At 36.8% G+C, this 26,742-nt stretch overlaps 3 protein-coding genes across 19 annotated transcripts in view; 2 read left to right on the forward strand and 1 right to left on the reverse strand.

Moving 5' to 3' along the window:
• The first annotated feature begins 734 nt into the window (after nt 1–734).
• On the forward strand, nt 735–7,854 carry LOC103716638 (uncharacterized). Of its 2 annotated transcripts, none has more exons than XM_039134025.3 (6): nt 735–1,257; nt 1,641–1,773; nt 2,619–2,751; nt 3,303–3,339; nt 5,439–5,712; nt 6,383–7,854. In XM_039134025.3, exons 1-6 carry the CDS (start codon nt 1,075–1,077, stop codon nt 6,406–6,408), a joined length of 786 nt encoding a protein of 261 aa, XP_038989953.1. In that variant the 5' UTR covers nt 735–1,074; the 3' UTR covers nt 6,409–7,854. The 2 variants fall into 2 exon arrangements, with proteins under 2 accessions (XP_038989953.1, XP_038989947.1); XM_039134019.3 differs by having other exon boundaries at nt 6,403–7,854.
• A 612-nt stretch (nt 7,855–8,466) lies between these two features.
• RAD52-1 (cobalt ion binding protein) lies at nt 8,467–11,932 on the reverse strand. Of its 3 annotated transcripts, none has more exons than XM_026808282.4 (5): nt 11,530–11,929; nt 10,812–10,849; nt 10,625–10,719; nt 9,782–9,931; nt 8,467–9,038 (listed from the first exon to the last, which is right to left on the reverse strand). In XM_026808282.4, exons 1-4 carry the CDS (start codon nt 11,811–11,813, stop codon nt 9,788–9,790), a joined length of 561 nt encoding a protein of 186 aa, XP_026664083.1. In that variant the 5' UTR covers nt 11,814–11,929; the 3' UTR covers nt 8,467–9,038; nt 9,782–9,787. The 3 variants fall into 3 exon arrangements, with proteins under 3 accessions (XP_026664083.1, XP_026664084.1, XP_088571076.1); XM_026808283.4 differs by having other exon boundaries at nt 8,957–9,077; XM_088714950.2 differs by lacking the exon at nt 8,467–9,038 and having other exon boundaries at nt 9,394–9,931; nt 11,530–11,932.
• A 2,503-nt stretch (nt 11,933–14,435) lies between these two features.
• MAD1 (mitotic checkpoint family protein) overlaps nt 14,436–26,742 on the forward strand; it is a 33,061-nt gene continuing 20,754 nt past the window's right edge. For 10 of the 14 annotated variants that reach the window (XR_016399080.1, XR_015974923.2, XR_605566.6 and 7 more), the window contains exons 1-10: nt 14,438–14,777; nt 17,318–17,417; nt 18,685–18,845; nt 20,740–20,937; nt 21,011–21,103; nt 21,424–21,546; nt 23,253–23,500; nt 23,625–23,796; nt 25,123–25,233; nt 25,320–25,523. Coding sequence is in view for 6 of the 14 variants with exons in the window: in XM_089928644.1 (XP_089784770.1) it covers nt 14,610–14,777; nt 17,318–17,417; nt 18,685–18,845; nt 20,740–20,937; nt 21,011–21,103; nt 21,424–21,546; nt 23,253–23,500; nt 23,625–23,796; nt 25,123–25,233; nt 25,320–25,523 (1,578 nt within the window). In the remaining 8 variants the exon portion in view is untranslated. Of the gene's footprint in view, nt 14,778–17,317; nt 17,418–18,684; nt 18,984–20,739; nt 20,938–21,010; nt 21,104–21,423; nt 21,547–23,252; nt 23,501–23,624; nt 23,797–25,122; nt 25,234–25,319; nt 25,524–26,742 lie in introns of all 14 variants that reach the window. The other 4 variants (XR_016399079.1, XM_008804709.6, XR_015974925.2 and 1 more) reach the window with 2 other exon arrangements.

Consider the following 26,742-nt stretch of genomic DNA (forward strand, 5'->3'; position numbering starts at 1 on the left):
AAGAATGCAGGTGGGTCAAAAAAAAACCCTGGATCTCACCCATATCCAATCCAACTTAGTTCCAACCTGATTGCTTGATTAAATCCATAGTTTGACGCATGGATCTCGAATTAACATCTACTTAACGTCCAAACAATGTAGGTATGGATCTCGCAATAGAGCTAAATGGATCTTGCTTAGATCTTTTCCGATCGAGGACCAAAAAAGAATTTAAGTATAAATCTCGGACTCGACTCCAGCCTGACCTAGAACCGATGCATTCAATTAGTGATGGATAAATCTAGCTCGTGCATGAATTAGACCCCAAGCTATTTTGGATCGAACTCATTTTCGGTTAAGCCAGATGCAAACCGAACTCGACCCGGCCCACTTGTTGCACTATTTGAAGTTATGTAACTTCACCTGATGGTGATCATAGCCTAACACTAATAACAACCATGTAGCTTTTGCAAAGCACCTAGATTGGGCTGCTCCAAATCCATAGTTTATGCATAAAAGATTCGGATCGGCACTTTTCTCCAGTCGAACTCTCCCGTGGCCTCCTAACGCCCCCGTTCGTATCTCCCCGTTCCGTTTTTGCCACTCCATGGACGAGGACATGTTGCCGTCATGCTCTGGTAATATCGTAAATCGTCGGGAAGACTGAAGGGCAAGTTAGTCAACATGGTTGTTTTCCCACTCGATATTTATTGTTTGGACCACAATATTATATCAACAAGGTTGGACAATAGGACAAGGATGATGAGTGATAGCTGCAGCACCAAGGGAGTATATATAATGTCATATGAGCTATGCCCTATGGTCTCTCCCTTTCCTTGCCTTTAGCTTTTCTTCCCTCCCTTCCTCTCTTCTCTCTCCCTCCTTAGTCCCTATCCTCGGCCAAATTCACCTCAAAACTTGGAGAAACTCCTCTTCTAATCGGTCTCTCTCGTCATCTTTCTCCATCCGGATCGCTTGCTGCACCTGTTGTCTAGGCCTTGAAGAGATTGCCAGCTTTGGAGGAAAGATAGGAGGGAGGGTAGGGGAGAGAGGTGGGAGAGATTGAGAGGAGATAAGGCTTCTCTGGATTTGAGGATGACTCCACCAAACTTAGCAGGGCAGTTTGGAGACACCACTTACACCAAAGTCTTTGTTGGGGGGTTAGCTTGGGAGACCCAAAGAGAGACCATGAGGAAGTATTTTGAGCAGTTTGGAGAGATCTTGGAGGCTGTGGTGATCACGGACAAGAACACCGGGAGATCCAAAGGATATGGATTTGTGAGTGCTCGCTCCCCTTTCCCTGAACTATTATTTACCTTTTTTCCGGCCGCATATGATCGATGTTATCTCCTTTTATTGTATCCATGTGCTATTATTCTTCTGCTTTTATGTTGCTTTTATATATTTTGGCTTGTTGTTCCATTATTTTGATCTAATTTGTCCACCCCCGTTTTCAGAAGATCCAAGACTTTATTCAATAACTCGAGGAAAATTTGTTCATCATGGAATCAAGATCTAATACTAGATATTGATATTTTAAAAAAAATAGAAAAACCTTCTTCTTTTTCCATTGTTGTCTGTTCCAATATTCTTTGTTTACATCAATTAATGGCTTAATCCTTTCTTAGTTTTCATATATTTCTTTGCAATTTATATTGCAGGTAACATTCCGTGAGCCTGAGGCTGCAATGAGAGCTTGTGTTGATCCCTCGCCGGTGATCGATGGGAGGAGGGCTAATTGCAACCTTGCTTCTCTAGGTGTTCAGAGATCTAGGCCTACAACGCCCCAACATGGTATGAGGACCGCTATCATCTTTTGCTAATATATATTCTTTAAGCTTAGCCTATGTTTTTCATCTAATGTAATTCCATCGCTCTCTTTAATTAGCTTCTTTTCTGACTCTAATGGCGGAAACAAGTAAAGATCTAAATTATTCATAATTCTAGTAGCATAATCATGGTTTCACGATGTTAGGGGCAGGTGATATCCATCATCTTAGGAGGAGTTTAATTGCACACTATTACCAAATTAAGCCATGTGTATAGACTTCTTTCGCTTCTTCGATCATTAGATGTTATCTTTGATCCTAACTAAAGAACTTTGCACAGCATATGAGTATGACTTGTGGATTCACTTGCGGTCGATCTAACGTTAGCAAAATTGAGCTTTTTTTCTCCAATCAGACATAAATTATTGTATGGATCCATGGTGTGGGAGATGTGCATTGTTCTTTAAGGTGATCGAGTTATTTTATTTTTTTTTAGAAAAATGTTGTATATAAATTCCTAAGTGAAACCCAACCACAAGCCTGGGGTTACAGTAATAAGAAACAGTTGTCTCAAAAGAATTAATCTTCTTTTAAGAAAAGTGGATGAGGTGAGCATGGTACAAGATGTTAGTTATCCTAGGAATTCATAATTCATTTGGGGCAATAGGATATACTCGTACTGCAAGTAGTAGTATAGAAGTATTTCTTTCTGAACAAAAGTGTACTCTCCTTCATGACTGGTTTTAAGTATTCAAACTTGTTGCTGCAGTCGGCTTTTTAGCCACAAGAAAAAAGCTGTTATCATGATTATATATGTTAATGCCATGTTTTGGTTAGTTTGTAATGTATTAAAATTAATCAAACTTCCAGGGGGAAGCAGGAGGTTTAGGGCGACGAAATCTTTTCATACTGGGCTTCAAGGTGGGATGGGAACTGTCTTTCCTTCTCCTGCCACCTTCCCTCATTATGCCATACAGCAAGGAATCCCGTATAATGTCTATGGGTAAGCTCTCCGGATTCAAGGAACTGAACAAGTATAGAGAAAGAGGCACATGCATTGCACGTGCACATACACATGCCTTTGGATGCCACACTGCATATGGTACATCATCATCATGGTGATGGTCCAATTGTAGCCATGACACATGACCACAGTGACTCTCTCTCTCTCTCTCTAAAGCTGCCATAAGTTTGGGCACAGTTATATCCATCATAGACGACTTTGAATGCTTTCCTTCTCTCTCTCTCTCTCTCACTCATTCACACACACATAACACATACCGTAATCTCATTTTATCTATGCCGTAATCTCACGAAGCAGTCAAGAATGTATGAGCTAGCATTGGTGCTCTCTCTCTCTCTCTCTCTCTCGCACGCACACAACAAGCAACAACAACATCAACGAAGCCCGATACATGTGCATGAGCATCTTAATTTGATGCACTACCTTCCTTAACCTTCATGGATCATGCACACTCATCTATCTTCATGCATATGATGGCATGCACCTACGCAAACTTCTAACCTTCAGTTTTCTTACCATACAAATTTCAGGTACTCTCCATACTCCGCAGAATACGCTTACCCCATGGTTTGTTCTATTTCTTTCCTCCCATTTGCCCTTCTTAATGCATTAATTGTTAACTGAATGAATATGAAGAATCTACAGGTCTGCTATCCTCTCTAGTTCTGTTGTTTGTTTTCCTTATATATATATATACATATATATATTAGAAAAATCAAGCATATTGATAATACTATCTCTCTCTCTCTCTCCCCTTCTCTGCGTGTTCAAAATGATAATATACTATATATCTTTTCCCTTCTGATCTTTTAATTTTTAACCTTTTCTCTTCAAACAACTTTTTCTTTTTAATACGTGGGCACAAAATAAGTGTATGTATCTAAGATTAGCTATGCGTATTTAGTGCACATATCTATTATATTAATATATCACATGTGATAAAGGCATTTATAGTATGAGCTAATCATATAATTTTAAAAAAATAAAAAATATATGCAAATATTTATCAAAATTTTGATTATTTTCTGGTTAAGTAATACCTAATTCTAGGCTAAAGTAGAAGTGCCGACTAGCTGTTCCATGGCCTTGAGAATTCCAATACCAGCATAGATAGCAGAAAAGTTTAAGCAGCAATGCGGCAAGGTGTTTGAAATTTGATGTATTTTGTTAGCTAAAACAAATAGAACTTGGATTTGGAAAAAAATTATTTGAAGATTATTTAAGTTAATGGTTTCTCTTCGTCTGACTTAATATAATTTCTAGTAACTCGCTTTTTCTAAGGAAACAAACCTCTCCTCCTGCAAAATTAAACCTTTCTTTTGAAGAGCTATAATATAACTAAAATAGAGAAGCATGAGTATGGAATTACAAAAACTTCGGACATTGTCTTAAGAAATTTTTTTAATGCATTATTCTCATAAAACAAGAAGAGAAACTAAACTTTTCAGAAAAATTAATTAGACATGCTTGCGACTTACATTCCAAGCAACCATCCAATAATTCCAACGACAGGGATCACTACCCTCATTTCAACCAAAACATATGAAAAGGACTGCAAACTAAACATATGATGGATGTTATTTTAAATGTACATGTTGATTGTCATATCAGACTGGTGAAGACATGAATTTCTAACAGAAAAAGATAGCGATCACCAGACAATTACGAGCGATGATATTGGAACTTGTTGATCATACAACTACTGGATCATAATTCATTTCTGACAACATCCTTACCTGTTTAATGTATTAAAGAATAATAATAGTATATTCCAAATTAAATTTTATCAAGATAACTTTGATGTAGCTTTAAAACTACAGCTATACAGGCACATATATATATATATATATATATATACAGCATCCTACCATTGGAATATGAATCTGAGAGTTGATGGAGGGGCTCTTCAGAACCACCAACCAACCATTGGAAGAAACTAGGGTCCAGCTTCTACACTGCCATGTTTACAGCTAAATTTATTACATGCACTGGAGAATTGTCACTCCCAAAAGGATATGCGTACCATTTATCCACAAGCATCATCCAATGGTTAGGCTACCTTGTACGGGTGCACATGATCTGGGCCCGGGTCTGTCCAAACTTGTTCTCCCGGGTCTATATATGTTGCCCATTAAAGGTGAGGGTGCACATGGTTTCGCCCCGTTCTATCCAAATCCAACTACCAGACATGCATGCATGGTCCCTTGACACAAAAGAAAAAGAGCCACACCAACATAGGTTCAGAAAATGTGGACCCAAATGTAGGTCATGATGCACTGTAATGCACCGAATCGATCGCAAGGACACTTTGGCTAAGCTACACTTGACCTGTGTATGAGATGAGCTTCATCAGTTAAGTGTTTCTTGTTTTCATAATAGTGATTGTGGTTAAAAGATGAGTTCTTTGGTCATAACATTACCTAATCATTTTGAAAGTTCTTAAATGATGGGCAGACTTTCTAATAGTACAGTAAATCTAATGAGCAAAAAAATGGTTTACTAATTCTATGATTACTCACAAGTTATTTATGATCGATCGTTGCGTTCGAATTATTCGTCATCTAATGTTTGTTTCTATTGCTCATTAACAGCGTCGAATCGTTCGTTAATTATAGAACATAGGTGGAATTGTTTCTGAACTTTTGTCTGGTCCCTCGCATGGACAGAATTATTACAATTTGTATGGAGGGGCAGCTGCCCAGTATCCAATTTATGGAGGGGGGTCTGGGATGGTGACTGGAACTGCTGGCTTCTACCCTTACTTCCAGTTTGGTCAGGGAGGTGGGTCTCCAGCCACATACGGCAGTGGACATGGCTATGGCATGCAGTATCCTCAGATGTTCCACTACTCTGGAGTGGCCTCAACTGCAGGGTTGACTGGGCTAACACAACATTATGGAGGCCCGCTATCCATTGCACCGACCCCCTCGGCACAAGCAGGTAGAATTCCAACTTCATATTGTTAGAGATGATTTGCGATCTTGAACAAATTCCTATGTTATCATCTTATGAAGAAGTTTTCATTTTTTTTTTTCGATGTCATGCTTTTTCATGTTGATTGTTTTGTTGAAAGATCGTTAGTTTTAGATTGCGCATTCATGAATAGGCCTGTAAAACATTCTTCACAAGACTGAATAAATATCTTTTCAGCTTTCTTTCCTTTTGTTAAAAAAAAAAAAGATTTTTGTTTCGGATTTCAGATTTTCAGTCTATTAAAATGCTTGAAATTTGGAAGCAAACATTTACAGTTTCTGTTTTCCTTTTCTCGATCGTTTGCTCGGAATATGTTAGTATTATTGCAGTGATGATATTGGATATAGCATTAACTTTTTTTTAATCTTTCTTTTCGAAGCAAACAGAACTATGTTATTCTACTGAAAGTACGTTATTTGTTCAAGTAATCACATTATCATGCATTCTCGTAGAACTTGTTCGATGGGAAATTTAAAGAAATAGGCTCTAAGGTTTCCTATAGTTCTAAGGCACAAAATTATTGAAGCATTGCACTGCATACAGATACGATCATGCTTTGCATGCATGCATGCCTTTTAATTTGATGCCTATTGCGGCTCAAACTATCTGATATTTGTGGTACTAATATCTTTAACAGTGTGTTTTCCCTTAAAACAGGCATGACTATGGCTCTCTCAGCTCCAACTCTGCCAACTCCAGCTGCCCATCCTTACAGACTCATCCCTGCTCACTTCACCGCATCAACAGCACCTGAGCAATCCTTGGCTTAACCATGGTTTTATTATCCCATCTCCGTCATCCTTCTCTTTTCTTCGTGCTCCTTCCCTGTGCTTGTCTGCCCTTGTTTCCATCTCTAACACAAACTTTAGACCTCAGGGTCATCCCTTCAAATTTAGTCCCCAGGGGGACTAAAAAGAACCACTTCCAAGTTTGGAGAAGTGTCCCAAGTCCCACTTGTTTAAATGGTGGCCGAAGAATTCCCATCTTGCTGTAGCCCTAGGGATGGGCTCAAAGCACCTACAACCCAGGGTGGGGTTGTGTTGAAATGACACCATTCACCAGCTATGGCACTCCATGCGCAGGAAACCTTCTAACCCTAGCCCAAGGAGGATTTTGAGTTAAAACAAAACCCAACTTGGACTCAACCCAAGGCCAAGGAGGCTCTGGGATAAAGAAGACTTGGACAGTGAAGCCTAGCCCAAGGAGGGCTTAGGTAACACCAACCCAACTGGGACTCAGCATTGTGAAAAAAAAATAACCTAATAAGCAAGTGTGGCATCATCATCCAATGGGTCAAATCCCTCAAGAAGGAAAGATGCATTTGGCCAAACCCTAGGGCAAAGGCAAGCCCTAGTCCATGCTAGCTCTAATCTTAGCCTTGGACAGGCTGAAGTAATTCTTAACCTAGTGAATTATGACCCTTCTCCAACCTTCAGAACCTCCTTCCTCACTCAACCTACCAACTTTTCTAATCTTCACTTATAAAAATTTAGTGCAACCAGCCACTCACTTACCTAGGCAAAGGTAAGATGCCTTCACTAACCCTCTTTGTTACCAATTCTGTACATTGAAGCGGCTAGGCTCCAAGGGGAGTTTTAGCCTTAATCCAAGACTGGATCAGAGGAGTGCTAATGTTTGTTTTTGGCATTTAGCGCTACCTCCTGCCACCAACTTCAGATGAACTTCATTGATGGCTTTGAAGTTCCAACCACCCCTAACTGTTCCTCATTAACAAGACCCCAGGGAGATATTTTTGGTCTCTTGGGTCCCACCTCCTCTAGCACCTCCAACACTACCATGGTTAGATCCAAGAGTCATCTCTCGCTCTCTATCTGTCTCTCTCCATCTGTCTGTCTCTCTATCTTTATTTGTCTATCTATCTGTCTGTCTATCTATCTATCTCCCACTCGCTCTTGTTTTACATTTACAGACTTTGATGCTTTTATGTGTACTTTTATAAGACATGGATTGTAATAAGCAAGCATGCTACTCTAGGACCAACTGATGTTATCTATATTCTAAGCCACATGATGATGGACTTAGCTGATGTTGCTGTAGTTTAAAGCTCCTTTTTGCTGTGCTTGTACATCAAAGTTAACTTTTCCCCCATATCACATGGATGTCCTGCTCTTGATATGATATCTTAACTGGTCCTTTTATTTTAGAAAAGAATATGTCACTTTTTATTCCCATGCAAGCAATGTTCATTCTAATTTTGAAGAAAGATTTGCTCGTAAGCTTTAAGTGCAAGCAGCACCAATGGGTCTAGTAGTACCAACTACCAACAACAGTGGTGGTCAATGGGCAAAAGGTATGGATGCTGCTCATAGCACCAGAGGAAATTTTTTATAAGCTGCCCCAATATTATAGCTGAAAACTACTCTCATCAAGGCAGTGAGACAAATTGATTTGAGCATGGGGGACAGTGTGATGCCTCTAATTAAGTTATACTTATTTAATTAAATGTTTCATATTATAAAGGGTTTTTTCTTCCATACAGCAGGTGATTCAGCAGGTGAGGTAAAGCAAAACAACGATGGGATAAAGATAACAATACTTTATGCACAGGAGTATAGATCATTAAAAACAAAAATAAAAACAAAAGACCAAACCTTATACCATGCCTGCCAATTAATCTTACTAGCTATCCTTATTTCTCTACCCATCCTTCCTCTAGTTCTAAATGGTTCAACTTTAAACATGAGCAGCAAGTGTACCAAGTGGATCAAAGCTCAAAAGCACCTAAATAACAAATGATTATTTGAGTTAACAATGGCAATCAAAAACAGAAATCAAATCTATAGAAGTTCTCTACACTTGTCCTGGAAAAAACAAATAAAAAGAAAAAAGAAAAGAATTAGACAGCCGCCAAAAAAGAGAGAAAAGAAGCAAGGATCAACACCATAATATGATCCTAGTTAGCTTAAATGAGAGAGAGAACGGACTCAAAAGATCAACACTCCAACACCCGAACCCCTGCAAGCAGAGGAAACACACCACAGAAGTCTTTAAATGAACTTTGCCGCTCCAATTGAACTTAAAACTCAAATTTATGCCCATGTCCCTCCCTCCCTCCTTGACAGAATGGTCATCTTTCTTTCAAAATTAAGTTTGACGACCATCAATCAGCAGACTGTCATCCACTCCATCAGTTGCATTACTGTTTTGACCTGAGATCCAGACTAACTGGGCTGACTGCGCTTGGAGTTGCACTTTGTATTGTAGAAACTGTTGGAATTTGGTAGTATGATGCTGCTGCTCTAATTTTGAAAACTGGCTCTCCATGTGAGCAACTGGATTCCACGCCACAACATTGGATTTTCAGTATCTTACTGTTGTCCCAACAAAAATTCTTGACATAGAAAATTGAATTATGAAATCGTTTTCTAACACCCACAACAGTTTTGGAAGATCTATATCCTACATAAGGTGTGAGATTCACAAAATGTAGCTATATATTGCCATTTAGTTTCCCAAAATGTTAACCAAGTTATTTTTTCGCTATATGCTTAAACTTTGTATCATCAGTACCTGCTCCCAGTTTGTTATTTGAGCATGCAAGGAATTTTCATATAGCTTCAGAATGTGACAGCTAATTTTCATATGGTCTAGGTTTTGAGGTTTTACTTGTAAAGTCAAAAATCCATGTAAAACAAAGAGAAATAGGAGAATTCTTGATAGAGAGGAAGGATTCAAAACTTTCAGAGTTTCAGAAAGTGGAAGAAGAAACTTGAATCTCCTGAAAGCAAGCCAACCAAGGCAGGCCAGGTTGAGTGGAGAATAGGCCAGCCTTCAGTCCCACCCATCACCACTCTTTGGTCCAACCAACAAACATCTGTTCTATCATAATTATAGATCATTTCTTACATCAATGGATATCCATCATAAAGTGGCATGCTCTCCTAAGGAGTAGATATGCGTTCACTTCCACTTTCCACAAAACTAACAAGCAAAAGTCATGAATCACCTTCATTCCATGGAATGCTTCCCAATTAGAAGCTAAGGAACAAAATTTCATACCACAGAAGGGGATGACCTTTTGCTAAGACGCATCTTCATGATAGAGATGAAGGCCAAGCCCAAGACGTGCGCAAGCTCGTCGGAAAGCCATTGCTTCTGCCTTCTGTACAGGGTCTCCATAATTCGTATCTTCAACAGAAGCAGTTCCACTTGCTTCTCTGTAAATCTGGAGATGCATTCAAGAAGAATAAAATTGAGGGGTGTGGAGGATTAAAGCTTAAGTAGGAATTTCATTGGCATAAGGTCTTAGTTATACATGTTCAGTATTTAAATAATATTTTTAAGCTGTTTATTGAATCAATAATGGTATAAAAGGAAAATTTAGGTCATCGCTCAAAGCACAAGTTAATTTGAAATCTAAACCCTATGTATGAAACATAAGAAACTACCTAGGAAGAGAAAAAAAATTAAGAAAAAAATCCAGATTATTCCTGTACACAGAGTAGGATGATTCAAAAGGGCTGTGGAATGAACATTCAAATAAATAAAGCACTTGGATTCAAATGTATTATAGCATCAGTTAGCAGAGATAGACATGCTAACAACAAAGCCAATTGATCAATAAAATGCTTATGATCTTCAATCAGAAGGAAGTACGGAACACTTGTGTCATTTTTAAATGGATAGCTAGAGTTTAATTTGTTTGCACCATATGTCTGCATAAAGATGCGATCCCATGTAAGCTTGATGGATTCTACACCTTGATATAAACAGGTTATTCAATACCCATCCATCCACCCATGCAAGTAAATGTGCATATTAACCAGTGAGACTATGTTCTTCAGCGTGCTATTTAATCTTCATAATGATTTGTCCATTCACCATCACAAAAGTTGACAACGAAACTATTAAACAGTACCTCAGCATCAGTTCCATAGAGAGTTACACGATAAACTACAGTCACAGACTTGCCATCAGCTGAGTAAACAATACTTCGGACCTCACCAGACCATTCTACAACAAGATCCAAGGAAATCAGAGCATTTAAAAATACAACGAAGTTTATAAGCTAATATGATGGGAAAAAGGTAGTTAGACAGACATACCTGGAGCATGTAAATTTAGAATTCGATTGAGGATGTGCCTGCAAGCAAGAAATGACAGAAATATTGAACGAGCTATCAGTTTATATGTGCTCACTAGAGTTCATTCACATCCAATAAGAAGATTTGACTGTCAATGCTAAACAATATGGCTGCACAGAAACATCCTACTTAGTTTATGCTTGCAATGGAACTAATATTTAGATTAAATAAACCTCGACATATAACTGACTTTGGAACCCAAATGGCAAGCTACAAGATAATCTATGACCGTCGGAAATAATTCTAGCTAGCGTCTGAAAATTTACGAAACATAAGTGGAACATGTTGGTTTCTTGATATGCATGTAAAAACCCAACTTGAGCCAAAAGATTGCCACTTTTCAGACCAAACATGTGTATCAACCCTCCCTCTTCGCACCATTGACTCGATATTGGAGTAAACTTCACACATGACCTTCAACATAACAAGCATGAAATAGAAGTAACTGAAAATCGCTTTCAGTGACAAAAATTTCAAGTCTAATATATTATTGCATAAAATCATATTTTTTTAGTCAAAAATAGTTTACAGCAGGGTGAATTCTTGTGAGAATAACAAAAGCCAAAGAACTCGAACTAGAGCAAGAGGTGATTGCTATGGTTCACAAGCTTGGAGCTGCTAAAAACATGGGAAGCTTTATAAATTTGCAGGTTAGGGTAGAAGGGGGAAGGAGGCGAACCAGGGGACGTATTTGATGGAGAAATCGTCTTCGACGCGGGTCTTGACAAGGGAGTCGGGGACTCTCTTGCCGACTTCTTTAAGGATCTCCGAGAGGGGCCGGCTGATCCCCGAGGTGGGGACCTCCTCGTCGTCCGCCGGCGCCGGCTCGAGGAGAGGGCTCTCCCGTGGCTTGGGCGCGGATGCCTTGGCCGCGAAGGAGCGGGAGATTGAAAGAAAACTTGGCCGTGAAGGAGCGTAGACGGATAGCCTGGAGAGTAGGTGGCTTTGGACAGAGCTCGCCATCGAAGCCGAGGTTGAATCGGGGCTTGTCGGGAGAAAGGTTTTAGCGGCGGATGTTTGGGAACGAAGGCGAAGAAGTTTTGGGCTAATGGGGTTGCGAGTCGCGTCACCTGGCGAGAGTAAGCGACGCCATTAACTTTGACGAATTTTAATAAAAATAAAATAAAGTAAGTTTTATACTTAAAATGTCTTCTTAATTATTAATTTTGTAAAAAATTAGTTTAATTTCATTTTAGCAAAATGATGCACAAAAAAGGGTCAGGCTACATACTTACATGATGGACTCCTAAATTTATTTTGATTTCATATATTTTGAATATGTCACACACACACACACACACACATATATAGATAGATTAATGACCATCTTATACTTAGACCTAGAGGTAAATTATTCAAGGACTCCTAAATATGAATTTCCTATCTTTTCTTGGAAAATAATTAATATACAATTTTTTATGTAAGATTCTTAATTTTGTAATATATAATCTTTTTTTACCATGTTTTTATATATAAACATTTTTGTTTTATATTTTTGCAACTCAAGATTTCAGGTGCACCTCGAGGAAGATTCTATGGTGATTGACTGGATACGTGGGCTAGATAGATATGGAGATGGTCACGCTCTCATCAGAGCGTCTCGCAGATTGGTTCGGAAGATGGATGATCTTCAGGTAGCACATATCTTTCAAAAGGCAAACCGAGCAGCAGACTAGGTTGCTTCCTTCGTCGCCCGACATTTTAGGGAGGTTCTCTGGACTTCCATAGGCGATATTCCCTATTTCCTGTACTCTTTACTTTTTGATGATCTGGCAGGCTGTACTCATGTTAGAGCTATATAAATTGTCGTTTTCACAAAAAAAAAATCTAAACCACTTATTCCAAAATTTATATTATTTTTATCTAATGAAATTTTATCATTTTTTTTTGAATTTTTATGTTAGAAACAATATTAGTACACAACACTATCATCTTTGAATTCAAAAAAAAATAATATTATTCTCATTCTAACAATGATGGTGGCATGGAACTTAAAGACTATGATGATGGTCTTGACAACACGAATGAGTGGCTTGTTGATTAGAAGCTCAGAAGATTAAGACAAAAATAAAAAAAATAAAATAAATATGATATTATAATTAACAAATAGTTAATAAATTTTTTATTAGAGATTTTTAGAATTAAAAAAGATCAAAAAGTAAAAATATATACTCATAAAGGAGGGATCATATGAAAAAAAAAATGAAAAAAAACCTAAAATTATATAGCTCATAAGATGCATTTAATCTTTTGGAATTGAAATTTTATTAGCACCTCAGGAAGTTTCATAGGATACATGATTTAAACCATATAGCGAGAGAAATTTATTTTAAAAGTAGTATGGCGTCCGACCAAAATAATATTTTTAATTTTTTTATTTTAAATCTTTTAAGTTAGCGAGCAATATTAAATAAATGTAAAACAAAATCCATTTATTTGAGTTTGAATTCACAAACAAACTTTTTTGATGCAGAAAATAATTTAAACAAGTAAAAGGAGGATTGTTTTTAAAATTTTAGAAAAAAAGTCATGCAACTATTTTTTAGCTCTTAACCTTCCCAGCTAGTCAAATTATTTTCAAATTTTCATGTTCATAGTCACTTGCCTTGCACACACACCAACACAAGTGAACCTCAATAATATATACACAAAGCCATGCTTAAGGTTGGAATGTCGAAGACGGTCGATATTCTAAAATATAATAAAAATCATCTATTAAAGGCTAGTTGAATCACCAAGGAACGCAACTTAGTCATATTCTCCGGACTATTTTTCTAAATTCAAAGAACCAAAAGGCTATTTTTTTTTTGCCTTGCTTCGGATAGAAAGTTCCAAGACAACCATTATCATAGAAATCATCTATTAAAGACTAATTCAATCATTAAGGGATGTTTACAACATTCTTCTCATGGATAATAAAAATGCATAACTAAATTTTAAGACGCAGCATGGCCTACATTCAAGATAATAAAACTAAATCAAAACAACCAACAATCCAATCATGTTCTCTTAACTATTTTCCTAAATTCAAAGAACAAAAAGGTTTTTTTTTTTTTTGACATGTAAATTCAGGTGCATTATACACAAGGCATCCAATTGGTTCACGACCAACACCATAACATGAGCCATAAGAAGATTAGAGGTGGATGATACATTCACAGAAAATTCCATGCATTCATATGAAAATAACCTACTTACTAAAGCAAGATTAGGGTGAATAAACTTAATCAAGAAAGGTGCAAGCAGGCGAGGCCCAATCCGATCCATACGAGGAGCGACATGATTCGTAAATTGCGCCGCCCCAACCTTCAATCAGATTCCATACACATCTCATGAAATCAAACCCAACCCGATCAAATCAAAATTGGTCCAAAAGCAGAAACCAAACCCGCAAAAGGATCTAAATGAATCCTGGGCACTCTGAGTCCGAGCTTCACTAAGTTGAGTAAAGCTGAGCTCCACGTAATCACGGCCGTCATGTGATACACGGGCGGTCATGATCAAGAAGGATCTGGTGTACCGTTAGATCGTGTGGAACAGCGTTTCCGAGGCGAATTATATCAAGCGTAAAATTTTCTCTGGAGTGTATTCGAAACGCGGCACAAAGAAGCCCTTTCCCACCTATAAAAAGGGCGGAAGCTTTCGTCCCTCTTCTTGGCCTCCAAATCAGACACCGCGCTCTTCGAGAGCGAGCGAGGTGGAGAACCCTAGCGCTTTTCTTCCAGCAATCGAGGGTTCTTGTTTTCGATTCTGAAGGAGATGATATTACGAACTCCGCCGCCGAGGAAGAGGAGGGCGGATTCCGTCGCCGACCACGAGAGCCCCGTCTCCGACCGTCGTCTCGTGCTCTACGATGACGCAGTCCCCGTCTCCTCCGTCGACCCGCCGCCCGATCAGATGGTCTGCACCTACCACTGCCGTCAGATGGTATCTCCCTTTCCTGATCCTTTTCGATTCGTAAATTATATTTTCTTGATCATCGTCAATTACTTGCCATGTCAAGATTTCGTTCTGGTTCATCTTGTCTATTGATTTAGAATTTTTTCGATCACCAATCGTGACTTATGTACCAAGATTTGGTTTGGTTCATCGTCTCTATTGATCGTAAACTTTAAAAAAAGCTGCAGATCTTGAATTCTTAAGATTATTTTGCCAAAAAAAGAAATTCTGTTTTTTCTTTTTCTTGGCTTGTCCTGTTGATATAAACCATTATAATAATCCATAATAGCTATCAATATTTGTTCCAACTATTTTAGGGCTGGCACTTTGAAATTGAATGGTTATTCCGTTGCGTATGTCCATTCAATATTGATTAATTGCGGCCACTTCTTTCCTTACCTTTAATTTAGTTATTTATTCGCTCAAACTGTCTCCTGTTATTCTACAGATCTTTTTTCGCTCAAATTGTTCATAATTTTGCTACAGATCTTTATTCGCTCAACTTGTTCATACTTCATACATTTACGATATCTATATGGTAACGCCAGCAAGAAATAAGGTGGGAAATTTTAGATAATCTGTTGGCCGCCACAGGGATGGGTCCTATCCTTGTGCAATCCTAGAATGTAAATGCTGTGGCTAGATCCCTTTGCAGCACTAGTGAGACCAAGGATGAAGTCCATGCTAATATTGTTCAAGGAGGAGAAGGGACTGGATGTAGGGCCAAGTGCTTTTGAGGTTTCCTCTTCCTCTCTAAGTTATTCCTCTCCTTTCTTGCACGGTGTCATATTGAACTTCACATTTGGAAGTTAAAGAACCTTGAAATCTGGTCTTGTGCAAATTTTTGATGGGAATAGGGCTGAAGACATAAATTACACGAGAAAGAAGAAGTGACTTGAGAAAGAAAGAGAGTAGGCAAGAAAAAAAAGTAGAATTGGAATATAGTAGTAGAATTTCTTTTGGTTCTCTTTGAAACTCCCACAAGGGCATTTGTAGATGGACGAGTCATCTTGATTCTAGTTATAAATTTACAATAAGGCATGGATAGGAATGATTGGTTTGAAAACTATATTGATGTATGATTCGCAAGCACATGTATTTAGGTCAAGTAATAATGCAAGGCATTTTGTTTGAAACCATTTGGTTGCCTTTGCGGATTATCGTTTTTATGCTCTTAATGGTCGTGCTCTTCACTTGCTTTCTTGGTTGAAGATAACTGTAATTTTTAGTTCGTAAATGTCTTTTACCAGTAAATAAAATCTGTTGCAATGAAGAAAATATATATTTTCAACATGCAAACTGTTTACATGGTGGCAGAACTTGTAAGCAATAATGGGATATCCTCATGTCCCTGAATTTCTTGCTTGTGTGCCTGCTTGCCATGAAAAGATGTCTGATCTCCATGCATGTGTTAGATCATGCTGATGATTGTCTCTAATTCATTGATGCATTAATTATTCCCTTAGACCCAAATGATGGTTCTTCCAACTATGCACATTCAACATTTAATGGACTTCTAGAAATAGTCACTAAAAAGGTACAATTCAGATTTCCAATGTTCATACTGTCAGGCACTATATATATATATATATATATATATATATATATATATATATATATATATATATATATATATATATATATATATATATATATATATCAGCTATCTATCAGTTATGTCTTGTTCAAGTCAAATCCCTCAAGAGCTGTGGAAGTCTTTTGCACGAGGTGTCTGCTAGAACGGTTGTGCAAGCCCTGTGTTTGAAATGCTACTATTTCCCAAATAGTTATTTGCATGCACAAATAAAAATCATACCAAATCTTTTTTTTGTAATTACAAATAGGACATTTTATTAGAATGAGAATGGTGAAAACTACTTGTAATGTTGATTTTCCTATTACACAATTTTATCTTTTACTTCCAAGAATTTTTGCTCATTGATTGGTATAGTAGTAAGAGCAAGTTTCTGCATCTCTTATATTGTCTTCTAAGTTGAATAATATTCATCTTCTTTATTAGCAACCTCATTACTTGAACATGTTGTCATGATGAGTCTCTATAAAGATGTAACTTGATGATGTATATTTGTATTTTCTATCATATAGTCAAACAATTCTTAGATGATATTACTTCTTTCTTGTTAAACATTATTATGGCATTAGGACAATATGCATAGTATCTTCTATTCATTTTTTTTCTGACAATCAGTTGTCAACAAATCTTACGCATCGTGTATTTTACAGATGAAAATTTTCTTCATCATGCTTGGAAGATAGAAGACAACCCCTTTTTTCTTAACCTCATTTCAAATCTTACATTGGATTCTTGTCACACACTTTCTAATAGATTGTAAATGCTTCCTTTCAAAGTTTGAAGTTCCAATCATACACTTTTAATAGATCATGAATGCTTTTGTTCAAAATTTGAAGTGCCAAATTTTGCTTAGATTTTTGATCAACAGAAAAACTATGTTCCCCACTCCAGATGTTTGTTTTTGTTAATATGAGTATTTTCTTGCAATTAATAGGTTAAATCAGAGTTTCTAGTAGCTTTTGATACGGCGGAGAAGCAAGTACGTGAATATCAATCCCAATTGGAGAGATGGAAGACGGAGCTGCATGAGAGCGGTGTGCCTCTTTTTCTTTTTCTTTTTTGATATGATATACAAGTTTCTTGCAAGTTTGATGATCTGACTAATTTATGGATGACCATGATTCTATCACATTTGAGGTATCTAGTTGAAAGGAGTATTTTGTACATGGTTGTGATCACATGATTTGCCATCATCTTTTGTGTCTGTGAACTGTGCATTACATATTTACTCCATCAGTTGATGTGTGATGTTGTTATATGAATGCATATGATACTTTTAAAGTCTGGGTGAGTGGCAAGTTTTGATACAACAATTAGTGAGTTTTCATGATGATTCATTGGACATGTTTGGTGTGATTCTCCTCAAGTTGTGATCAAGAAAAATAGGTAATAGAGAAAAAGATGAGTCATCTTGATTCTACTTATAAAGTAGATAACATTTCAAAAGAAAGAAAGGCTAAGGATCCAAATAGGGCTGCCACGTAGACTATCTAATGTGACCCAATTTGGACTTGTGGATTGGGTTAGGTATAGGTCCAAAGATAAAACCATGAAAAAATTTGATTGATGTCTCGGACTGGTACAAATGCATCCAAGCTAACCTAGACTCAATGATTTATATATGGTATGCAATATGAAATATATGACTTTCCTCTATGTATTATAAAGGGTGGTCGGAATGCTAGGTCAGATATAGGACACTAGCGTCCCTTTTATATATGTAGTATGAAGAAGTTCTCTTGAACTAACTTAAAAACTTCATACATGATTTTTTTTTTTAAATTTTATTAAAACCATCATTGAATATAATTAGCAAAGTTTTGCTTGCTATACAATAACGAACTTTGAAATTGTGTAGCATGGTTTCATAACCTTCATCTTTTGATATGGTTGGATATGTGGTACACCCCTTGTATGTAACCATGGGATGCCAAACTAGACGATATCCTATGTCTGTACAGGTTAATATGGATCAATATACATGGTCGATATGCAATTGATATGTTATGGTGCTGTCAATATTTGAAACCTAGCTTTATATGTGTATTTATCTATATATTATTCTTCATGGTATGTTTTGACTAGTTGTGGAGGTATGCACATCATTGAATTAAGTGTAGTATTAAGGCATCACTACGTACAGAGATGAATAAGTTCCAGTGTTGAATATTTCTACTTAGATACATGCTAATCCTTCCTATTATCTCCTTTCTATGAGGCGATGTGTGTCTTGCCTTTTTTCATCTATACTACATTCACAGTGAATATTAACAAGGTTACAACTTATATTTGCTGCTGCAGAAGATGAGAGAAAAAAGTGTCAAGATCGTCTTAGTTATTTGGAACAAGAACTTGAGGCATCCAAAGGGCGTGAACATGCATTGCAAGAAAGATTGTTAAAGGAGGTCAATGATTCTCAGGAGCGATATCAGTTTCAAATAAAGCGGTGCCATGAGCTTGAGGTCTAATTCGATTCTTCATTCTATCGAAAACCTTCGTTTTATGAAACAATTACTTCATCAGTTCTGTTACTTGTGTCTTTTTGGTGTGAGAATACAATGGCATTTGATATTGTGGCAATTTCAAACAAAGTAGAAAAGGTGAGATTAGGTTTGTTTTTACTGTTTATGTTTTCTTGTGGTCCTAAACTCTGGTAATATGTTTTAGAGACATTCAGTCTAGTATTCTTTTCTATTTTTTATTCATTAGAAGTACATGTTTAGTATGTTGTCCTTTTATGTATACTCTTTATTCTTTGTATGATTTCTATGTGGACTGGATGTTTATAAAGTATACTCACATACTCTAATGCCTTTCTCCTTTGTTGCAAGTTTATTCCTAATGAGAGTGGTGAAATTTTTGCACTGGTTAAGTTTTGCTTTGCTGATATCATCTTTTTAGAAGATCAGTTTTGTGGCTGGAGGCTTGATGTAGTTGTAGGAACCACACGTGCTATGAAATCTATCTAATGCTTTTGTTGATGTGTATAACTTCCATGGTTGGTGGTTTGGCTTTAGTGCATCAGGCACCTTGTTGTAACATCAATAACCTTCAATCATATGTCATTCTCCAGTGATTATTGGATCACTTCCTGATAGCTTCTCATTCTAACTCGCACTTGGACTTGCCTTAGCCACAAAACTTTACCTTAATATATTTTGCTTTTTTGTTACATACATTCTGTCTTGTGCTTGTTAACCTTGTCTTTAGTCATGCATCCTCAAGCATCATCTTCTTTGATCTTCTGGACACAACCTTGAACACTTACTATTTAGTCACTTCTAACTTGGCTAAGATGCTATCCCCTTTTATCTCCTTATTGACTTATCCATAGTGAACTGCATAATTGTCAAATTTATTTTATTGCAAATTCTTGGTATATGGTTCAATTTGAGAGATGGCACTAGAGAGAATATGGCAGCCTGTTTTATTTTATGTGTTATATATAGCATGTGCATGTTTAGCTGCTTCTTTTTAGTATTTTAGATTTCTTGTATGAAATTGTACATTGATGATATTCACAGAGTTTGCATCAGCATGTACACCTCTAGATGTATACCTTAGCTTCGTTTGCATAGAAAGAACACTCCTCCAACCCCCCCCCCCCCCCCCCCCCCAAAAAAAAAAAAAAAACAAAAAAAAAAACAAAAAAAGGGAACTCATGATGTTTTAGAAGTGGGAAAAGGATAGAGAGAAGAGACTTCAAAAGACGGGTGCATAGATAACAAGATGCTTGCTTAAGGATTGTTTGGTTGCAAGAAAGCAGCTAAAGTGGAAAATCATCACTTTCTAAAAAGTGACTTTCTTAAAGTCTGATGTAAGACTTTGGATATTATTAGAATTTTGTGATACTTTAATTTTGGATTTTAGTTATTTAAATATTATACTTAGCTAATTGATTATTTATTCCGTTGCTTGCTTTATGATATCGTGTTGAGATGTCTTGCATGCTTGTGGGGAGGGTTCCCTATGAGTATGCGGTAGTTGCCGCGACCCTTGCTTGCCATCTCGGGTTGGGGTCATGACAGTGGTAATATCATTTTTTGTCCTATGTTGTACTTAAAATGTATTATCATTTACAAGTATAAATTCAGGAATGATCACTGATCTTTGGTAACCATCTTGATTTGCTTTTGGTTCTTATAGTCATAGTAATAGTGAATTGCATACTCCTTTGGGATATTGGACATTATACATAATACATATACTTTTTCAGGGATGCAAGCTTATGTTGACTAGAATAGTTCTATTGGCTTGTGAAAACAGATTACTGAAACCTCTTATTTTCATTATGTGGTCTTATGCATTAATCTTGTTAGTTATGACAAATGAATGGCACAATTTTTTTGACTGCAGGTGCAACTCAAGAAAGAAGTTGATTCTCGTAAAAATTTTGAATCATCAGCAGCATCAGCTAAAGAGAGAGTAACAGATCTGGAAGAGAAACTTCAGCGGCTTTCTGAAAGCTCAGAAAGGGAGAAAAACCGTCTTCAAAGGGAACTCTCACATTTGCAAGATGAGTCACAGCTGTCTGTCTCTAGAAAGACTGCTGATGTGAGTAATGCATAGTGCTTACCATATTTGCCTTTTTTTCTTTGCATTTATTGATTTTTTTAATTTGAATCAGCTTGAGAAAATGAGGCTCAAAGCAGAAAATTTAGAGGAAGAGTCAGAGTTACTGAGGAAGCAGTTCAAGGACATAAGAGAACAGCTGGATGAGGTAGCTAGGGTCTAGATGTTCTTTGTTCATGTCATTGCCTGATAGTACACATGTCAATGAAGTAACATCATTTCTTTCAATGGCTTCTCATTCTTGTTGTTATCTGGCTGTTCCTTGATTGAGTTTGAAAGAAAAATAGACAATGTTGGCCTGACAAAAGTCAATTCAAAGTATATTTATTTGCAAGCTGTATTTAGATATTATGCCTGTCTATGGGAAACATGGGTTGGATAAGCAAAACTCTTACATTCGTGTGTATGGGCCATTTTGAAATTTTATGAACAAACACTATTTATACCCATCTTTATCGTTTTATCCAGTGTCTTCATCAGAAGAGTGCATTAGAACACGAGCTATCAACGATCCCTACTCCATCACAGGAAAGTACTCCCTCAGAGGACCAGAATTTGGTGAAGCATCTAAGAGACGAGCTTCAGAACTATGTGAGTTGCTTATAATATTTGAGTCTCAATTTTGTTGATCATGTCTAAGCAAATTGTTATCTTTTTTATAATTCTTTACAACTTTAGTAGGCTGGGATTTAAACTATGCTGAATTGGGCCAAACCGCCCGATTCACCCCGTACTGAATTGAACGGTGGAGAATTGGGTCGGTTAGGCCCTAAATTTTGAAATCCCCCCAAACCGCCCGGAACTGCTTGGTTCGCACCTGTTTGAACTGGTTTGGGTGGCACCCCCATCTTTTAAAAATTCTTGAATCATGGTCTATTGAACTGGGGCGAATTGCCCAGTTCACCTCGTACCAAATCGGTAGCCGACCGGCATGGATTCCAATACCAATTCGGCGGACCTTTCTAGGATTTATGATTCAAATCTCTTGAGATGGGGCTGTCTTGGTTTTTTGCTGAATAGGTCATGCCGCCGTCCCATCCATCCCGACACTTGGGATAGGGGATGTCCTTAGTTGTAGTGAATGGGATTCTGATACAATGGTGGGACAATCCTATTTTGACACGTGGGATAGTGCTCTATCCAAACATCCAATGGGATGTTCTACCGGGATTTGAATTCTCGGCCAGGATAGCTACTCATGATCTCTATTCAGCTATTCATATGTCTTGGTCTATTTGGTGTTAGAGTTGTTCTTTCAACTTTGCTATTGTTAATCTTGTAGCTGCTATTTATGCTGGTGCCAAGATGCTCCGTAGACCATCATTTGCATAGTTACGCTAAATCATATATATGCGTTTGTGTCCAAAATCCTATGGGATGTCCCACCAGGACTTGAATTCTTGGCCAAGATAGCTACTAATGATCTATTCAGCTATTCAAATGTCTCGGTCTATATGGCATTATTAGAGTTGTTCTTTCAACTTTGCTATTGTTAGTCATGTAGTTGCTATTTATGCTGGCGCTTTATAGTTACGTAAATCACATATATATATGTGTGTGTGTGTGTGTGTGTGGGCGCGCGCGCGCGCGCGCAGGGGGGGGTGCATGTGCATCCATCCATCCATCCGTAAAGGCATACCAAAGTGAGTAGTGGGAGTTTTCGTGATGTCATGAGTTGGAATTTAGCATTCCAAACATCTTAAATACAACAAATTCAACTGAATATATGCAGTTTAATATTTCTTCAATTTGTATCGAGCATTCCATGAACATCTATTCTCCCTGTCTTAGACCATCAATCTGTCCATCCATCCATCTGCCTGATGATTACTAAGACGGACCAAAATGAGCAGTGGGAGTATCTTTGATGCCCTGAGTGGGGATTGAGCATTCCAAATATCTTGAACGCAACAAATTCAACCGAATATGCAGTTTAATATTTCTTCAATTGTATCAGGCATTCCATGAACATCCGTCCTATCTGTCTTAGACCATCATCCATCCATCTGCCATTACTAAGTAAAGACAGACCAAAATGAGTAGTGGGATTATCATTGATGCCATGGATTGGAATTGAGCATTCCAAACATCTTGAATGCAACAGATTCAAGTGAATATATGCAATTTAATATTTCTTCAATTTGTATCGAGCATTCCATGAACATCTATTCTATCTGTCTTAGATTTGATCCAAGGCCTTTTTTTTGTATTATTTATGTTTTTCCAAAGCCGTTTTTGTATTATTTATGTTTGTCCAAAGCCTGTTTGTTAGCTAAACTGTTATTACTCGATCATAGGAGGCTGAAGTACAAGAAGCCAGAAGATTGAAATCTTGCCATGTGAATAATGAGTTATTGAAGGAAAAGTTACTGGAGGAGAAGGGGCGCAGAGAGAAGGCAGAAATGGAACTATCAAAATTCCAGCAGGCCCAACTAAATGCGCAGAATTTGGAACTTGAATTAATGTCTTGGAAATCATTGCTTAAAGAGATTCCTGATGTGACATCTTATGATGATATACCCAAAAAAATTGCAGGACTGCAAAAGTATGTGCTTATTGTTTGAGACAGTTGTAATGCCATTTTCCTGTTTATCGCTATTTTATAGAATGGTTAATCTAGTAGGTGAACTGGAGCTGATGCTTCTTTTTTTAATCATCTTATATTATAGAGAAGCAATTGAAAGCATGATTAAAGTCGGTGAAATAAGTGCGCATTTGAAAGAGTTGGAGGTTTCCCTGGAATTGGCTGAACTTAGCAAACAACATGCTGAAAAAGAGTCTGCATTGGCCAAAGAGGAAGCTGAAAATTCTGCTGTAGAAGTCAAGCGGCTTGAACGGATGGTGAGTATCATATCATGATACTCAAAAGTCAAAACTCCCGACATAATTCTAGTGTCTCATGTAGTCTCATGGACTTGCTCATCTTGACATAGTGACAAATTACATACAGTGATGTCGCTGTATTGCTGTTAGAATTGGTATCTAATGAAACTTGCTAGTTTCTGTATACTGGCAAACTGGCATGTTTGAATACGTGTTGGAGGAAATGATTAAAAAATTGGAAAAATGAAATATGTAGAAAATTAAGTAAAAATTAATTAGAAATGAGAAAATATTTGATGGATGGGTATTAACCCATCAAGCATTGATATTTTGAAATTATTCATTTATTCATTTACTTATTTTTGTTTGCAAGTTGTTAATAATACTCCAGTTTTTCTATTGATCTACATTTTTTTAATTCTTTCTTTATGAAAAAAAGTTAAGAAGGAGAACATTATTAAACAAAAAAGAACCTACATGCTGTGGTTATAATAGGTAGCTGAGATCTTGGTTTTAGCAAAATAGATTAGCGGCATGCATATTTTTACTGTAACATGAGATATAGTGCTAGCCATCTACATTTAGGCACCATATATCCACTCTCCTAATTTGGATGTTGTAATGAGGAGAGTAACAGGTAGATCAAGGTTATTTTGGGGATGAAGTGATTAATGGAATCTTGATGAATATTCCAAAATTCAAACCTCACCTTTTTTTGATATATTATAAATTGGTTTCTGAGTTGAAAGCATTTTTGCAGTTTTCATAAAAATATTAAATAATGTGTAATTACAGGATATCTGAGCTTCTGTTATTCAGATGGCAGCTTTCTAAGAATATTTTTTATTTTATTCCTAGGTCCATGCACTGGTGTCAATGTTCTCATGGGCACTTTGATAGTGGACAACATTGTCACATGTCCTGGCAACATTGTGTGAAGAGCATAGTATTCTTTGTTCCAGTCTTTCAACTATATATATATAGATCTTTAACTGCATCTTTGTTGTGTCGTGTAAGCTTGCACCTGAGTTCAATTCCTTAAATTGCTTGAGTGATTTTGGAGTTGCTCATATGTGCGTCACATGTTCCTCTGATTTCTACAACTCTTATTGTTATATGTTATATTTTCTTGTGTGTATCTTATTTGGAGATAAATTCATGGAAATTTTTAAGTTTGGATCTTGATGTTTAATATTTTTCCAAGACTGTTTTTTGGATAGATTTATTGCATTACTCTATTGTTATTATTTCTATTGGGCTTTTAATACGCTGAAACTATGAAAAATTTTTCTTAATTTGGTCTAAATGTCAATGAATATAATTATCTTTCCTTGTGGTATATAGCTTTCTTCAGTTACTGAAGAAAGAGATAGGCTAAATAAGGATGCTACAACATTGAATAAGCAGAAGACTGTGCATGCAGACGGTGGAATGATGAATGAAACCTTAGTTAAGGTTAGACAATTTTCCTACCATGCCCTTTTATTTGTCACATTTCATAACTTGTCATACTCATCTTTCTGCTTCTTTTGAGAGCACAGGATCTGGAATCAACTCTTGCTCTAAGGGAACAGACTATTAAAGAACTGGAGAATAACTTACATAAGCAGAGAGAAGTTATGAATCGTCAACATGATGAAATAAAGCTACTGAATGAAAAGCTTAGTTTTGAAGCAAGAAGAATAAAGTCTTTGGAGCGGGAGGGTGACCGCTTACGTTCCGAAATTGCTTTATTAGAATCGAAGGTATACTCAGAAAGCTTATATCCCTGTCATTAAAGGTAGATAGATGGCTTTGTTGAGCCTCATTGATTTCTTGAACCTTTACCTTTTTAATCATTTATTGTATCTCCTCTGTCTGCCAAGCATTGTTTTCTTATATTGCAACCAAAGATTGCTTATTGGACTCCTGTAGTACTATGTTGCTTGCACCACTCGGGTGTTCAACATTACATGTTAAATTACAACATAGCGAATTTAGCTGATGAAATTTGTCTACATTTAGAGAAAAAAATGTTGCAATAAATAATCCCTGTTGAATAACCAGCCATGTATTTTCTATTTTCCTGCCCAAGCTTCCAACTGACCCCATGGAAGTCCTTCACACTGGTTTAGGTTTTGCTGACCCTTTCTCATACATTTAATGTATTACGTAATGACAGATGCTGCTGTTAGAAGTTACTTGCTATAATCTAGGTGTCGATGTAGTAAGAACTCCAAAAGTAAGAACATTGCTTTCTTGAAGATTTAACTCGTGCTGGATGTTACTGATCTTTTTAGATAGACTCTATTTATTACAGGATAGAATGTTATAAGGGATTGCCGTTTTAAGTTACACTTTTCTTTTATTTAAATACAAATAAAGCTAACTTAAGAGATGTAAAAGTCCTGCTTAATTGAGAAAGGATTTAATTGTAATATTTGCTGCTTAAGGTAGTGGATAACTTAACTCTAAGATGCAAATATCAGGAGGCCATTTGGCACCCAATATTTATCTGTTCCTTAATATGTAATATGTTGACTTATCTTTAAAATGTGCATCCACATACTACATTATTAATCTGCATATCAGCCATTTCCAAAAGTGAGATGAATCACTCATTTTTCTACATGCTTTTAGCAGTATAATTTGAAGGAACGAGTACAATTTTAATTTGGAAAAAACGAAAGGAGGCTTATTCTATCTTTGTGATGGATAATGGTAGAAAAGAATTTCTTAGACAATAGAATTTAATATGTGATGACAATCTTGATCCTTCTTAGCTGATAGAGGCCATTTGAGGTTTTGTTGTTTGCATCCATAACTACCTCTTGAATATGCTCAAGTAGTACATATCCTCATATTTATTGGTGAGTTGCATAGTAGGGAAGAAGTTAATGGGTTATTGGCATAAGAAAGTACAGTAGCAAGGTACAGCAACAAAAGAAAAGACATGAATTGCTCATTTTCAAATTTTATTTGAGC

Source organism: Phoenix dactylifera, chromosome 2 (assembly GCF_051530095.1).
Source record: "Phoenix dactylifera cultivar Ajwa chromosome 2, Ajwa_hap1_PhDact_Kaust_v1.1, whole genome shotgun sequence".
NCBI classification, from domain to species: Eukaryota; Viridiplantae; Streptophyta; class Magnoliopsida; order Arecales; family Arecaceae; genus Phoenix; species Phoenix dactylifera.